This window comes from Falco rusticolus, chromosome 9 (genome assembly GCF_015220075.1).
Source record: "Falco rusticolus isolate bFalRus1 chromosome 9, bFalRus1.pri, whole genome shotgun sequence".
Classification (NCBI taxonomy): Eukaryota; Metazoa; Chordata; class Aves; order Falconiformes; family Falconidae; genus Falco; species Falco rusticolus.
The window spans coordinates 53,927,820-53,944,876 of NC_051195.1; the positions used below are offsets into that span (position 1 = coordinate 53,927,820).

General features: G+C 48.3%; 1 protein-coding gene across 3 annotated transcripts in view; it reads left to right on the plus strand.

Annotated features, from left to right (window-relative positions):
- The window catches only part of TLL2 (tolloid like 2), a 92,737-nt gene that overhangs the window by 55,307 nt on the left and 20,373 nt on the right, over positions 1–17,057 (plus strand). For all 3 annotated transcript variants that reach the window (XM_037400597.1, XM_037400598.1, XM_037400599.1), the window contains 7 exons: positions 218–388; positions 2,271–2,388; positions 2,808–2,986; positions 3,293–3,398; positions 8,787–8,911; positions 14,545–14,660; positions 16,566–16,668. In XM_037400597.1, coding sequence (XP_037256494.1) covers positions 218–388; positions 2,271–2,388; positions 2,808–2,986; positions 3,293–3,398; positions 8,787–8,911; positions 14,545–14,660; positions 16,566–16,668 — 918 coding nt within the window. The remainder of the gene's footprint in view (positions 1–217; positions 389–2,270; positions 2,389–2,807; positions 2,987–3,292; positions 3,399–8,786; positions 8,912–14,544; positions 14,661–16,565; positions 16,669–17,057) is intronic.

The window sequence follows — 17,057 nt, forward strand, 5'->3', positions numbered from 1 at the left end:
GTGCGTATGGGGGCTCCAAGACAAGACAGGCCAGGTAGCTGCAGGTTAACTGTCTCTAAGTCCCAAACAAATCACTGGCAAATCTGGCTGCAGCTGGCTGGTTTGGATTAACCTCTTGCTTTTTCTGTTTTTCTTTTTCTGAAGCTCCAGGGTATTACCTGAGGGCTGCACATGGAACTAAAGAGGATTTAAACAGTATTGCCACTCTGTCTTGCAGACGGCAGGCAGAACGCAACGCTTGCAAGGAGACCGAAGAGGAAGGAATATAAAGATGAGTCTGGGATGGAAACACGCTCCTCTCCCAGGGTGCGCAGGGCAACCACATCCCGGGCTGAGAGGATCTGGCCAGGGGGGGTCATCCCCTACGTGATCGGAGGAAATTTCACTGGTCAGTAGCAAAAACATTTGCTCCCTGTTTGCTCAGGGTTGAGTGTCTCAAAATGTGTGGGAGGCCTCAGGAGCGGAGTTTTCCCAGCAATGCCTTGGGTCCTTGGGAGCCTCCCTCCTGAGGGAGGGTGGGCATGTGCTTGTACAAGGAGCTCTGCGCTCTGGAAGCCCTAAGTGTGCAGTGATGTAGTTCTTCTTTTGGAGTCCAAGAAATAATTGGGTGACCCTGTCGCTTTTCCTGATTGCTTCAGGGGCCAGCACCCATGAGCTGTGCTCAGCACCTGTGTTTCCAGAAAGGGATCCTCTCTGCTGTTGGAAGAGCAGGAGCAGAAATACCCTGGGTTGCTTTCTGCATCCCCCCTCAAGAGAACTTTCCTTGTGCTCTCCGCGTCCTGACCACCAAACTTCAGGGTCTCCTGTAGGTGTGTGAGGGAGAGGAGCAGTGAGCTGCATCCCATGGGGGATGAGGAGCTCTCCAAGTGTCCTTTTTATAGCATCTCCTGGCCACTGTCAAAACTAAAATGTCTCTTGGGTGCGGCAGATCTCTTGCAAGTTTTCACACGAAGCAGACGGACAACTTGCCCTGATGCCACCTCTGTTTAGCTCGGTGGTTCCCCATGAGACTGGTTTCCTTGACTCGTGGATGACAAATGCTCTATGCCAGCTCCTCCAGGCTGACTCCACCACCTCCCACTTAGATCCAGCAGATCCTTATTCCCTTGAGCTCCTGGGATGTACTTGGTTCCAGCACCCACACTGCTGCCAGGAGTCCATGAAGCCCCAGTGGAAGGTGTTCACCTCCTGCAAAGGGAAGGGCTCATGGAACCTGGTGGGATATTGGGTAGCCTGTTAGCCACAGCTGTCCCCCTACATTTGTCAGAGAACAGCCATCCCCATCCCTCAGGGGATGATGAGAAGGTCTTCTCAGTGTTACATGTGTCCCACTGCCCTGGCCAGCCCGGAGTAGGCAACACCATCCTTCCAGTTAGGTGACTGTATAAGAAGTAGCTCTCACCATGGCACATTCTCCCTTGTGCTCAGCCTGGTGTTTTGCCTCAGCTCAATCCCACTCTGGAGCTCCTCTCTGTATTTCTTGTGCCTTTCTGATGTACTTAGGCCTTTCTCCACTCTCTAGTACCCTCTTGAGAGTGGCAGCTTGCTCTGCAGCCCGGCGTGCACCAGAGGCAATGCTGCAAGGGCAGTACCATAGGGCAGCCTCCTGCTGTACCACTCTGGGGCATCGCTTCCCAGCTGTGTGCCTGGCATGGATCTGCTGAGTGACTTCTGGAGGGGCCCCGCTCCCTGGGGGGGACACATGTTCCATGGCCCGTCTTCTTGCTAGTGTGAGGCAGATGTGACACCCTGCTCAGTCTGAGCACAGAGCAGCAGCATAGCTCTACACCCGACCCTGAGGCTGCCTCTAGCTCCTGTATAGTTTTTGCTTCTAATCTGAAAGGTAAACCACCTGACACTAGTTTTGAGGAGCATCTGTAGCACCTGTGAGATTCCTGGGTCTTGAAACATGTGTGGTCATGCCATGAGAGCAACTGGCATGGCACTGAGCAGCTGGTAGCATGGGCCAGGACACCCAGCAGCTCTGCCTAGTGAGGTGATGTTTCTCATATGCAGAAATATTGATATGCTTAACCAAGATTGCTGCCTGTTTAATGAGAGCAATTAATTCATCAAGCACAAGGAGAGAAAAGACTGAAGTAGTAAGTTAGTGCTATGGTTGGAAGTGGGTCCCAGATTCCTAGAGGTGTCTACAGGTATAAAATTGACTGTTGGAAGGACTGATTGTTCACCTGTCCAGCTGAAGTCCATCAGAGAGTTTCCTGGAAGCTGGGCCTTCGCTGTTTGCTCTTCTTGGATTTTTTTTTCAGGAACCCAAAGAGCTATCTTTAAGCAAGCGATGAGGCACTGGGAGAAGCACACTTGTGTGACGTTTGTGGAGAGAACCGATGAAGAGAGTTTCATTGTGTTCACATACAGAACCTGCGGGTAAGCGGCGCGGGCTCCCTGCAGCCAGCTGTGTCGCAGACACCCTCTGTGTTGACAGACGGCGTTGTAAGTCTGGCTGTGGGCAGGACAGACCAGTGGCTTCCTGGGGGAATCCGCTAGAGAGATGCTTCTGGTCATTTCCAGTAAGAATTGCCAGGGTAATTTAGTATTTACTCAAGAAGAAGGTGCTAAGCCTTTCTGGGTTCTTTTTCCTGGGACAACACTTAAGTGTATATATGCATTTGTATAGATACACACTTAGGAGTTGTCTTTATACATGCACATGCACGTGCAAGTGCGTCCAGTGCATGCCACCGCTGGCTGTCCTGGACCCTGTCTGATGCTGTCCTCGGTTCCTGTGTCTCAGCCTTGCTCAGTTCACTGATGTGCTGCCTGGCTTTGTGCATTTTCTTTTCCAGATGTTGCTCATACGTGGGCCGCCGAGGAGGGGGCCCTCAGGCTATATCCATTGGAAAGAACTGTGACAAGTTTGGTATCGTGGCTCATGAGCTGGGTCATGTCGTGGGCTTCTGGCATGAGCACACACGGCCTGACAGGGACCAGCATGTCACGATCATCAGAGAGAACATACAGCAAGGTAAAATAGCACTTTGGGTTATTCCACCTGGCTTTGGGGCGGGTAGAAACCTTTCTTGCTGGACCTGTGGAAAGCCAGTGAGTGGTCCATGAGCTGGGATGGAAAGGAAGAAATATTGCTAGCTCTTGCCTAGAATAAGGGTCAAAATAGTGGGGTGGATAGAGATTTTGGATGTCCAACTGGACGGAATGTAAGAGTATATCCCTTTCATTCTAGGCTCCCAGAGATGGAAGGCTTTTTTTTTTCCTCCTTTTTTTTTTTTTTTTTAAGTGATTTGTTTTTTCCCCTTTGTGTTTGGCATCACAGGTCAGGAGTACAACTTTTTGAAGATGGAAGCTGGGGAAGTGAACTCACTGGGGGAGACCTATGACTTCGACAGCATCATGCACTATGCTAGGAACACATTCTCCAGGTGATAGTCCAAGGTTACATGTCTTTAGGACTGTTTTCAGTAGTTGTGATTGGTTCTGTGGGATACGTGGAGCCTAGAAGGAGACCTGTGATCTATTGCAGAGATATGTGGCAGTTGCAGTGAGCTCTGCTGCATTGCAAAGCTTGAAAAATATTGGAAAAAAAGCAAGGTGGGTGAAGAGGAGTATGGTGGACTTTGTTTTCCCCTCCCCACTGTATTCACCCAGTGCTGATAATCCCAGAGTCCTTCCAAAGCTATGTCAGCATGTTTTGCAGCCTACGCAGGGAGCACGTACGGATGTGTGTGCGTATCTGTCTGTGTGCAAGGAGGGTAATGCTAAAACCAGCTCTGAATCTTTTGGTTGTCCAGCTCGTGCTTTGGAGTCACAACATTACCTTCCAAGTCCTAGCAGCTTTGCCAAGGGAGAATTTAAACTCTAGATCACGATTTTTAATTGCTTGGGTATTTTTTTAACCATTTATGCACGTGCTTTAGGTCATGGCCTCTGCAGGTCTGTGATTCTGTGTGGCTGGGTTCTTCAGGGAGAAGTTTCAGTCCTGTTCCCGTCCCAACTAGCTGGCCAATTTCTGTCTAGGCTGTTTGCCCTCGAGCCCCACCTCAGCCGTCAGACAGAGCCCATTTTCTGATCAGGCAGCTCTGCTGGATAGAGAGGTGAAACGAACATAGCTATTTATGTCCTGGGTTTGGAGTGAGAGTTACTGGATGACCAGCTTCATATTGCTGCAGTATTTGAAGTTTTTTCCATGAGTCCCACTATTGCTCCTTCTCAAGAGCTGTCCATCACTACACGCCATGAGCAAAGGGGATGTGAGGCAGAGCACAAATATCCACAACTTTGAGAACTTTTTGTTGCAAAAAATAAAGGTGTCTTGGGCTTTAAAAAATTTTCTTACTTCACAGGTGTATGGAATTGCCAAGCCTGTTGTTTTGTGCTTTTGTTTCTGAAGCTTCAAGGGGAAAATTATCAAACTTGCTGAGATGCTGCTTGTTCTGGCAGGAGGAGAAGGTGGCTGGGCAAGGGTGCTTTGTAGCCTTCAGAGATTTCTTTGGGTCAGATACCTAAAGCAAGCAATTTTTCTTCCCTTGAAGCATCTGCTGGACCCTTCCAGCATTTGCTAGACTCTAAATGGTTAGAATTGTCTTGCACAAAAGCCGGATTAAGTTATTACCACCATTTATATTGTGGATGCCTTTGAGTCTGTGTTTCTTGAAAACCAGGGTCCTTCAGAACACTCCTGGGCCAAAAAGGGATAAAAATGGCAAGAGTCCTTCTAAATTTAAATTGGTGCTTAATAGGATTTTGGAGTCTGTTTTCTTTAAGCCCTTTGTCTGCGTGACCCACCCTCACCCCGGTGCAGTCTTTGTGCGGTAACTGAACTGAACACTGAGTGCCTCTGTGGGCTGATTATACTCTCGCTGCAGACGGGCAGTGCTGGGAACAGGCTTTTGCTTTACCAAGACCTGTCCTGACATCTGCTCCCCTAGTGCTTTGAGTCAGTAGGGATGTGCAAGCATGTGCATGTCTCCTTCCCACCTTGCTGAGTTCTGCGAGGAGCCCTTGCAGATGTTGAGTTCCAGCGAGTTTCGTGAAGAACTCGAGAAGGTAGGTGGGAATGGGAGAGAGCCCTGCGTGACCCTGCAGGGGAAGGGCTGCGGTGGCTGTGTTAGTGCAGCAGCAGAAAGTCCACATAGGAAATAGATGGTATGAGTGCCCTGCCAGCGGAGATGGGGTATAAGCCAGGGGCAGGTGAAGGACACGGAGCCATGCTTGTGACTTACTGTCTTGAAGCAACTCTTAGGTGGCACTTAGCACAACCTTGTTGTTTTCGACTCCTGTGTACATCGATGACAGCAAACCAGATGGTGTTTGCCATGGTCAAACGCTGCTGCAAATCCTTTTTATTCTAAACTTTGTACCTAGGACAGGAAGGGACAGTTTTTCTGAGACACGAGTGGAGCATTGGAAATAGCTTCCAGTGGTGCTTTTGAAAATTGCTGTAGGAGTCACACCTCACGTTCAGTTCGCACTGGAACATATTTCTCATTTGTGTCTATGGCTAATAGGAGTACGGCACAAGAGACAATCATGACAGTAGTTACAAGTTTTTACCATTGGGATTTCTGTTCTTGTCTATAGAATCATAGAATTGTTTAGGTTAGAAAATACTTCTAAGATCATCAGCTCCAGCCGTTAGCCCAGCACTGCGAAGGCCACCACTACACCCCAAGCACTGCACTTATGCATTTTTTAAACACCTCTATGGATAGGTATTCCACCCTATCCCGGGGCAGCCTGTTCCAATGCTTGGCCACCCTTTCAGTGAAGACATTTTTCCTAATATCGCATCTAAACCTCCCCTGGTGCAGCTTGAAGCTGTTTGCTCTTGTCCTGTTGCTTGTTATCTGTGTCAGAGAGTTGCCTGTTTTGCAGAGCGTGGCTGCAGGCTTTTATTTTGTGGTGCATTCCTTACAGACATGGCAGCAAATTAAACTGAATATTGCTGTCTCATTAAACAAGGTCCTTTACAGCTGTCAAGGCTCATAAATGGAAGCTTAGCAATAAGAACGTTTAAACTTCCACAGAGCCCAAAGCAGATAGTGGGTTACCTTAATTGACTGAGCCTCTTCCAGTAGAGACGGCAGCACAGCCTGGAGCTAAAACCATGACCTCTGCAAAGCCTGTGCTCGAGCCAGGATGCAGGTAGCACTGCTGGCGTGTTGGGGGGCATCTTCTTGCTGTGTTACCCACACACCATCCTAACCCTGCACCAGATGTCTGCGCATCCTCCACAGGTTTTGCTGTGTGAAGTACAGTTATGTTGTCTCTCTTCTGCATGTGGGGATATCAATACAGATCTGGGACAAAATGCAGCTGCCTGCAGCTGCCTGCTCAACCTGCCTTGAATATCTGCTTCCTTGGGTGGCGTTTAAGGGCCTGTATCTATGGCCCTCAGATGGGATGGGGAATATTCAGTATTTCTTGAGATCAGTTGATAATTTCGTAGTGTTTGCATGACCCTTTACACATCGAGGGTGCTATGTGGATGCTGATGACTCTTGAGAGTATCTCTTCTTAAACCCTGTTTTTAGCTGGTAGCAATGGTGGGTGGTTGTGCTTGACTTGCTGCTACATTGGGCAGCTAATACATGTTCTGCCTGTGCCTGGACAGCAGGAGAATGGGGCATCCATGGCTCCTGGGTTCTTTTCCTACTTCTGGGAGGAGAGATTAGGTGTCTTATTCAAGAGTGGTTCTGGTGTTTGAGTTCCTGAGCTGCTCTGTTTAATGTCTGCTTGGTGTTTATAAATTTGAGACCCCAAATATCAATGCTCTTAGAGACGCAGACCAAACATGCAACTTTACATCATAAGTGTTGTTAAGCAAATGGAGTTTGGGCAGACAGCACGGGACCACTGGGACCACAGAAACACCCTGCTCTGCTCTCCACTCCTTTGATTGTGAAAGGAGAGGAACTACACTTACTGCCTCCTAATTCGCAGTTGCATTCAGCAATGCGTGTCAAGGGGGCACAGGATTTGGCTGGTGGAAAAAAGCAAACTGAGAAATGTGACTACCCCAGTCTAGGGTGCAGCCCCCTGGAAGAAAATGTGTTTGGCAGGTAACATATAAATATAAAAACAAGGATAAATTCACCGCTGTGGGTTGCTTGCGTTGTGTGAGCCATACCCAGTGAATGCTGTGTGCAGAAGGCTGGGGGTGTGCAGTTGTGAGGGCTGGAATGGGAAAAAGAATCAAAACTTTGCATGTGCCAGTGATGGTGTCTCTGTTAAACTTTGTCATTGTCCCTTGGCTGAGCCTGGAGCTCTGCAGAAAGCTTTTCGGTGGCCACAGAAGTGTGTCCCTGCCAAATGCCAAGTTCTTCTGTGAACTCCTGAGGCTTGAAAACTGGCTGTGAGCAAACCGACCTGTTTCTGGGTGTGTGGTGTTTCTGGAATTAGAGGATTTGTTTTCAACACATAAATAAATTCAGCCTGAGACATGGAGCTGGCATGTGGGGTGCCAGCCTGAATTTGTCCATCAAAATGTGATGGGCTCACTTCAGAGCTTGTAAGCACTGATTTTGGTGCTGAAGGGGAATTTTTCTACTGCTGAAAAAAGCCAACATCCCCCATGCAAGAGTTGATTCTTGACCAGATTAAATTCCTTCCCCTTTATTTCTTCCTTCAGTTTGAGTACTTACAAAAGAATTTTCCTCCACAAAATATGTTTAGTAGAATGATATTTTCTGTTCAAGAATACTGACTGCAGCTCTGGACAGCTGTGATCCAAATACTCGCCTTGTGGTATTTATTTAAAATTAAACCAATGCAAAAAACCCCCTAACCCTCTCAAGCTCCTTCCCGAGGCTCTTGCACAGCTGAGCAGCCCAATGAACAGAATTACTTGTGTACTTAGAGCTTAACCCATACTTGAAGACTCCTGTATCAGGACTGGGCAGCACTGACTTCTGTCCTGATTTCCCATCAGACTCCGGACAGTTGTGTCCTCTCGTCTGGGAAGCGAAACCTGCCTGGCTGAGCTGCTGCTGGTGGTCCCAGCTCACTGCTGACCCTGGCCCCTCCCCACCTGTTGGGTGTTCGGGGCTGTGGTGGAACATCTGCCATGGGCTGGGCAGCCTGGCTGCAAGAGCTTGGGCTTCACCAACCTGGAGTTGAGGTTCCGGATTCCTCCCTCCCATCACCCCTGCAGTCCTAATGCTGCTTTGGGATGTCTCTTGCATGCAGGCGTTTGCTTGGATGCACAGACTTTGCATTTTGATGGAGCTTTAAACTTTTGCTGGACTGAGATCAGAAGTGCAGTAATGAGCTCCTGAGTATGAAGTACCATGTGGAAGGAATAGTAGCAAGGAAACAGAGGCGGAGACGAGTTATTAGCTTGGAAACTCGTGCAGAACAAAGGTAGGACGCTTGGTATTTTTCTCTTGTCTGCGGCAACAACAGTCGCTGCCAGCCCAGCCCCATCTGCTACTGAACAAACTCCCTCTGCTCCATCAGCTTCAGTGTCCAAGCTGTGCTCCTGCTGAGCCAGATGTGCCATGAACTTTTCATTGCCTTTTCTGATTTATGACAAGGAATGTGTCTATACTCAAACAGAGGCAGTAGCAATCTCGATATATCAAAAGGGGAATTTACTGGCTCGGCAGACTTGCCTGTACATTTGGAAGCTATCTGCTACAGCGAGGCAGCCACCTCGAGGCAAGCCACTTTCACAGCCTGCATTCCTCCTGCTTGTTAGCATGGGATCCATGGGGAGGGGAGAGGTGTGGGAGGCCTGCCAGGATGGCTTTCTGTGCATCGTGTCCCTTGCCCTGCTTCACTGCTCTGTGTCTCTCTGTTCTTCCCTTCAGAGGGGTTTTCCTCGACACCATCCTCCCCCGTCGGGATGATAACGGGGTCCGGCCAACTATTGGTCAGCGTATCCGCCTGAGTCAGGGGGACATCGCTCAGGCGAGGAAGTTGTACAAATGCCCAGGTAAATATGGCTTGCGGAGGTGGCTCCAGCTTTATTGTAGACATGTGGTTTATCTGGAAGGCATTGGAGTTCAAGAGCACCTTAACAATCCCTTTGAAAGCGGCTCTGGAAGTGTGGACCATCAAATGCTTCAGGTTGGAGCTGTGGGAGAACTGAACTTGCCTAACATGTGTCTTCTATTAGTAGTTTGCCAGCATCCCTGTTTGGTTTGGGGCTTCAGGTTGGTCCAGTGTAGGCTCTGTTCATAGGAAATTAAATCCAAGGCCATGGACAGGGTGGGACTAAGAGTTAGCAAAGTGGCAGAGGGATATCTGGTAGCCTGGGGTTCCTACACGCCAACCATCAAATGTCTGTGGAGTTATTTATAGAGGAGTTGTCCCGAAGATGAGCCTTAAGGAAACCGTAAGTGTATCTCTGTGATTATGGTGTGTTGCACTGCGGCTGGGGAGTGCATGCATGGAAGAAAGCTCAAGGATGCTCATTTGTGGAACAACCAGGTGCTGGAAGCTGGTGCTTTGGGCTTTTCAGGGGAGGGCTGTATCCCCCTTTCTGCTGCCAAAGGGTTGATAGACTGGGAACAGCTTTGAAGAGAGAACCCATCTATGTATGCTAAAGACATACTAAAGACCAGTAGTCTGGGTCCTGCTTTATGTGGGGTCTGAAAAGATTGGCAAAAAGAGCATTGGGGTCACAGGTATGACTGGGAGACTAAATTTACCCATCAGAACAAAAGGATCCTTTTAAAGTGGAGATGTTGGACAGCGAAAGTTGAAGCAACAGTTTTAGCTGAATAGGTTAATAGAGAAAATGAGATTTCAGGGAAGCAATCTGCTGGACTTAAGGACAGGTTGGATGTGAGGAGGTGAAGAGAGGATGGTGCCTGTGGCACAGACGGCAGCGGCTGAGAAGGGAGGGAGCACGGGAGGTGTGGTGCTTGGAGGCAGAAAATTTAACAAGCTCTGTTGAATTTCTGCAGGTAATGAAACATCTGTGAGAAGATATGAGAATGAGAGAGTTGCCCTAATTTTGCATAATGACTCTATAACATTCGTAATAATGCAATAAGGAAAAAAAGGACTTATGCAAGCACGGCCTAGGAGTTTATCTGAATGGGTTTGTCTGGCCAGCATGCTGGTGCAGCTGAGAGGGGCTTTGACCGTAAACATAATGTGGTCATGAATTATTAATCCTCTTGGAATAAGCATATCACAAAGAAAGGGGAGGAGGAGGGGGGTTAAGTTGTACCAGTATACAGAGTGTATGGCTGGCTAGTGCTGCTCTGTGAGCCAGTCCTGAGGCCATGGAAAGTGGTTGATAGCTGGTGTGCAGCTCTGCTGCTTCTCCATATCCAGCTACAGGTTCGTAAGGGTCTGGAATAAATCTGAGGACTTCAGGGTCTGTGATGTTTGGGGATCACTGCTTAGCTTATAGTGAGTGGTATAACTTTGTTAGGTGTGCTAGATCTAATGAACTTTTTTTTTTTTTTTTTTACTAATAATTTTCTCTGATTCACTTCTGGTTGAACAAGATGTAGTTCTGGGAAAATTATCTCACAGATTACTTAGGGATTGCTTTGTTTGAATACTAAAAAAAAAAAAAAAAAGTAAGTAGGGATGTCTTGAACCATGTTTTTTTGATTGAATCAGGACTTAATCCAGGCAGGCTTTTCATTCCCATAGCTGGAAGCATCAACTACAGATTCAGATTTCTCAAGGCAAGCTGAAAAGCCACTTTGGCCTGAGGTTAGCCAAACTAAAAGCTACAAAGCAACTTTCTTTAAAATGAGGACCCTTCCGAGTCTCAAGTTTTCCACTTCCAAAGTAGAACTTTTCTGGGTTTTAGATATATTATTTTTTTTTACACAAAGCTTAGCAGAGGTTGTTGCAGTTCAGAATGTATTTGGCAGCAGAATGATTAGAGCTTTAAGCCTACTAAACAAATTTTATGCAAATATCTATTGGTTTGGTTTGGTTTTCTCTTTTCTTTGCATCAAAATTTGTACACAGGTTGTGTTTGAAGAGAAGCAGTGCAGTATAATGTTTATATGTGCAGTATAAAGTTTAATGACACTGATGGCTCCAGCTGCCGTTTGAAGCTGTAGCCTGAATAGTTATCATCCTCTGCAAAATGCCAGGCGCAGGAGTCCAAACCCAAAGGCCTTCAGCTGTATGTTCAAGCAGGGGCTGAACGAGCCTTTAGGTTGAGGACAGCTTTGTTCAGTAGTCAAGCTGAGGACTTTTAGGTAAAAGACAACAATGTAATCTAGAAGTTGAATGGCAGATGGTTTCCCTTTTAGAAAGAGAGTCTCTACCTGAGAATGCCTGAAAAAATCCTCCACAAAACCAGCCAGCGTGGCGGGGGATGGGTTACGAGCATGTGCTGGTAGGAGCCAGCACGGCTGCTGTGTCAGTGGTAAGGGACAGGGTGCTCTGCCTCGTTAGACTGGAGCTTTTGCGGCTGCGGCCGTTAGGGCTGGCTTAGCTTTTCCATTCTAAAACCCTGCTGGTTTAAATTGCTCTTCATTCTCCAAAGCTTATACCTGCTGGGTTAAAGTTACTGCCAAGCCAGGTGAAACCAAATGGAATTTGCTGAAGGAATTTCTGGAAGGCAAGATACATTCTGCTACATAGTGGTAACTGCTAGATTTGATGTGGCTGCACGGTTGAGGATTTGATGAATATAGTCACTACAAAAGCCTTTAAAGCAGCATGTCCTGCTGTCCTGCGCTGTGCTGAAGGAAATGTGGCTGTGTGGCTGCACTAACTGTGCTGAAATTAGCTACAAATTGGGACTGGTCCTGCACTATGTTGCCCCATCCAATTCCTTGTGCATCTTCAAAAAGATGTAGTCTACCGGTAACCACCTGATGAGCAGTAGGTGCCTGTCACTCAGCTAACTTCACTTACAAGTGACTTCTGAAGCATTCACCTTTTGTGCGTTGCTCTTTGCCTGTGTTCCTTTCTAGCTGCTTACGTGTGCAACAGCCTCTTCGCCATGGGCAAGAGTCACCTCAGCCCAGTTTCTTGGATCCCAGGAGTACCAAACACTGGTCTTAGGGGACCCGTTGGCTTCTTTGCCACTGAGTGGAGTACAGTGGTGTTGCTTTTTGGTGTGCTCTGCACACAGCTATGCATTGCTCGCTGTTTCTGGGCTTCCGCCTGCAAGCTGTCGCTCTGCCCTGTGCTCTGCCCCTTCGCCCAGCGTGCCTTGCAGGGCTTCCTCCGCAAGTCTGCGTACTCAGCCGGGTCTCCTTTTGTGAGGTTTTAGCAGAGCAGGGTTTGGTAGGAGATACGTTAGTATCTGTTCCAGAATTACAGAGTTTTGCCAGGAGCTGTGTAAATTACACTTAGGAGAAGTCTGGGCTGTCAGAAACCTCCCCTGTAGTTCAGCTGCGGGTGGTCATCCTCCTTGTCCTGTGTGGTTATGGTCATGCAGAATGTGTTCCCAGCATTTAGAGCTCTCTCTGTCATTTCATGTTTGTTTGAATAGATTTCTGAGCAGAGAAACCCAACATTTATTAATCTCAGTGAGTGGTAATCCCCTCTTTATTGGGATGCCTTGTCAGATGTTGGCATTGCTAGAGCCATCCTAAGGTGGTGGCCACTCCAGACCATGCATTGACCAGTGGTGATGCCAGAGGATCAGCTGAAGAATGGCTGGCTGTCTTCAGAATAAGTGTGCTTGGGACTCGGCTTCTTTGAGATGTTTGTCTGCTGGGGCAGCATGCTGTTCCTGGCTGAGGGTCCTAGGAGCATCCTGGGAGCTGGAATTATCCTAACAGGTTCTGACACAGATAACAAGGCACGGCATCTCTTTGCAAGAGGTAGAAAGGAAGAAAGTGTATTTATTCTGCAAATAGAAGTCTGGATTTCTTTTGCAGTTCACGCAGGCCATCACCTTTTACAAGCATCTCCCTCTGCCCACCTGAAGAATACATCACCACCTGGGGAGGTGGGAGGACATCAGCTGTTTCTGTGGAACCAAAACTAAAATGTGCCATGCAATGCTCCCTTGTAGCTGCATGGTGGCAGGGGGAGTGCTCAGGGCTCCGAACTGCTTGAGAAGGAAGGAGCAAGGTGGAGGGTTTGACCTGTCTTTTATTTTCTTCATTCCTCTGGGGCAGATGTGTGTGTTTACCTGCTGGTTTTGCTCGGCGGTGCTTTTATTTCTAGTAGTTTAAAATACCTTTGGCTTTCCTGACAGGAATTGCACTGGCAGATCCCATGCTGACCTGTGCTTTGAAGTGGGTGCTGCTTGTTCCTGGGAGCAGCTCCAGTGTCCAGAGCACCCCGTGAGCTGTTTGGTTGGGCAAACCCCTTTTTGTGTGCCCGCCTATTGTTTGTCTGCCCTGATCTGCCAAGCTGTGGATCAAACTGCCTCAGGGAAATTAAGAAACGCTGGCCTTGGTGTCTCCATCTCCCTTTTTTGAAGATATTAAACTTTTTGAATGGGACCATTCTCTTTTCACCCCCAGCTTCCGACCCGCCCATCGAAATGTAATCATGGCTGAAAAATTAGTGAGTGTGTGATAGCATCAGGCAGAGGCACATCCCCTGGCATTTCCATGAGAAAGGGAGCCAGATGTTCGGCCTCCTCAGATCTTTCAAAGCACTGCTGCTTAAGGAGGGATTTTTGGGGGCTGCCTTACTGTCACTGAGGAAACAAAGTTGCAGGTCAAGGGCAGCTTTGTAGCATCAGTGGGTCATAAAATTGGAAAAACAACTGGGAAGCCAGCAAGCCAAGGTCCCTGCTCCTTGCAATAGGTATTTGCATGTGTCTGGTGAGCGCTCTGAAGGAAATGAGAGCGTTGACGTTTGTGGTGCTTCCAGCTAGCCAGCCAGCTGCTCTGCAGGTGTAGATGGTCACTCCTTGTCCCAGCTCAGCCCTGCTGGCTCGGAGAACAGGAACCACAGTAGTCACAGCTTTCCTAGATGCTGGAAGCTGCAGTTCCCTAAAGGAGCTTATGCACATGCATATTACTTGCTTCCCAAAAGTCGCTCTGGGATCTGCATTTCATCAACTGCAGCAAGCCACGGAAATGGGAAGGCGGAGAGCAGCGTGAGCTGCAGCGCTCGCATTTCATCCTGTGCTGTCTGATGGCAGAGTGGGTGCTGGGCACCCAAGTGTGAGAGCAGTGGGGCTTGCTCTGCTTTTGTTAGGATGCTTTAACCCAAAAAAAAGACGCTTCACAGTGGTAACTAAGGAGAAATTCATTGAGCAGCTTGTAATGAAAGGAAAACAGATCTGCTGGCAGTGGGCTTGGGGTTGTGAGATGGGGTTAATATTTTGCATTTGATTAGCGGATGGGATATTTCTCAGTAGGGTTGAAACCTGGAAGTGCTGGGCTCTGGAGAGAAGATGAAGGAAGAAGGGTGCCTCTTCAAAAGCTTTCCCCTGTGTCCTTCTACTGATCACCTTCTGTTCTGGGAATTCTGACGAATTTACATCACCCCTTTGGCAAGGTCTCAGGTGGTCAGTGACCCTTGGACGGTGCCGTGACTGAACATCCCTAGAGTACCAGCCACCAGCCTGGGCACAGCAGCTGTGGGCAAATGTTTTGGTCGACCCTGATGTCTTTTAAAGAGTCACTTCTTGTCACTGTTTTTTTTCTCTTCCCCCACCTTCTCCTGCAGCTTGTGGAGAGACCTTGCAGGACTCAACTGGGAATTTCTCAGCCCCCGGTTTTCCAAATGGCTACCCCTCCTATTCCCACTGTGTCTGGAGGATCTCGGTGACCCCAGGGGAGAAGGTAGGTGCCACACCAGCACAAGGTGTACTCTGCGCTTCCCTCGCCTGCAGTCCTGCCTGTGACAGCACCGTTAGCAGCTGCCAAGAGATCTCTGCATGCCTGGACTGTGGGGATGGAGCCTGAAAAGGCTCCTGAGCATTGTCGGTGTCCTCCCAGAGACTGGGTCAGGAATGCACAGATGTTCCTAAGGAGAGAAGAGGTGATGCTGGAGCAGAGCCCGGTCCCTGGTCTGGACTGCGTGTTGGTCTCTGATCCTTCCTCTGGATGCAGGGCTGAGCCTGCCAGCTACTAGCTCCAGCTAGGCTCACCTGTCAAAGCCAGGTGCCACTCAGATGAGTTGGATAAAATGTGCCAGAAAACTGGGGTCCCGAAGGGAGCCGAGGAGCTGTGAGTGACGTGGGTGTCCTCCCCTGTCATGCAGAGATAATGTCGCTGTCAGGGAGCTCCTGCTCCCTGCCTTGAAGCGCCAAGACCTGCCACACATCCATCACCCACCCTGTCCACTTTCTTCCCAGCTCCTTTTGTTTTATTGATCTTCCCGTGGAAATGAAACCTTTCCTTAATCCACTAACACCAGCACTCCATTTCATGCTGTACCAGGCTGCCAGAATGCGCAGAGTGGCTTTGCTGAGACCACCCTCTGGATGCACTTAAGACTCTGATTTGAGCAAAGAGGGGCAGAGCTCACTTGTTCTGCAGCAGCCATCCTGCTGTGGGACCCCATTGTGTCCCCTGCGAGCCTGGTCCCGTGCAGCACGGAGCTCCTGCCATTGCTGCAGGCAGAGCTTCGCCAGGGGCTGAGCTGCCAAGAGCCATCTGGGTTTTGAAACTAAGGCGCTGGGAGTTTTGCAGTGTAAATCTTACTGTACATTCTCCCTTTGTCTCTCAGCCTCTTCAGAAGAATTGTATCAGATAGCACCTGGCATCCAAATGCTGAACCACTGATGTTAAAAAAAAAATAAATATCAAGTTCAGGTTAAATGCTTCAACTTCTCTGTTTAAGCAAATGTAGAAGCTGGTACCAAGTAACATCATACCAGTGAGGCATGAGCTTAGAGCCAGCACTGGGCTTATGCTATTCATCCGCACAGGAACACGTGAATCTCCTCTCGCCGTCCAAAGTCAGGAAACTGCAAATGTGTGAACAAAGCAAGTGACATCATTGCAGGCTGCACTGTGCACATCCAGCCAGGGCTTTGGGGGAGAATATCTGTTTTAATCTAGTGATGTTTCTGTGGCAGACTATGGATGCAAATTCATATGTGGGTCAGATCTTGCAAGGACAAAAATGCCACAAGTGACATCCGTAGGCACAGAGCAAGGCCCGTAATCCATGTTACAGAGGAAGGAGACCAAAGGGCTAGAATTTTTATGCTAAACTCTGCTCAATAAAGCCACTGGACACAGCTGCATCACAGTGGTGGTATGAGTGTGATTGTCAGAATGTGGAAACCTGTCAGTAAAATCAGCTGTTTATTACAAGCATCGGTTATATAGGAGTATAGATCCCAAACATCTGTATTTTGGGGCAGTGTGTTTCTCTATGATGTTCACATTGATCAAAACCAAAGATTCAATTTTTAATTAAAAAAAAAGAAAACACGACAAATTGGGCTTTTTTTAAGTAGCATTTCACAGTGACTGAGGAGCAGTGACTGTGAATTACAGTACGGATGGTGAAGTGCTGTCTGCTGTCCTGTACTTTCATGGTTTCCTAAAAATACCTTGAGAAGCCTTTCTTTTTTGGAGGAAAGCTGGTTAAAATATCCAGCCAACTGTCCAGCTGGCTTTTCCTGCATACTGGCTTAGGCAGCACCATAGCAGAGGGGGAGCACGCGATCTGCAGGGTCTTCTCTTTTAAAGCAGCTCCCTTCCTAAAGAGAAGTATGCGCTCTCTCCTTTCAGATTTTGTTAAACTTCACATCAATGGACCTATTTAAGAGTCGCCTTTGCTGGTATGACTATGTGGAGGTGCGTGATGGTTACTGGAGGAAAGCTCCATTACTGGGTGAGTCGCTGGTTTGTTGTAATTGTGTTTTGTGCGGTGTTCTTGGTGCTTGGGGGGTGGGTGGGGAGAGCAGAAACAAACCTGGAAGGAGCCTGCGCCTGCCCAGCGCACTGGCCACCCGTTAATGTCTCCATCCGGAGATGTCTGCGTGCTGCAGTCACACCCAAGGACCCATGCTCCAAGCCCTTTGGTAGCAAAGGCTATTCCTACCTTTTCCAGCTTGGTAAGTGAGACAGAGGGGGAATTGAACCAGGGCCATAGCCGGGACTGAAACTGTGGTCTCTGGAGTTTTATTATTGCTTTTTCCTAAGACCAGGATGAAGTCAGAACAAAGCAGCCCCACAGCTCCTGGCCCAAGCTCCTGCCGTTATTTCACATATTTGCATTTA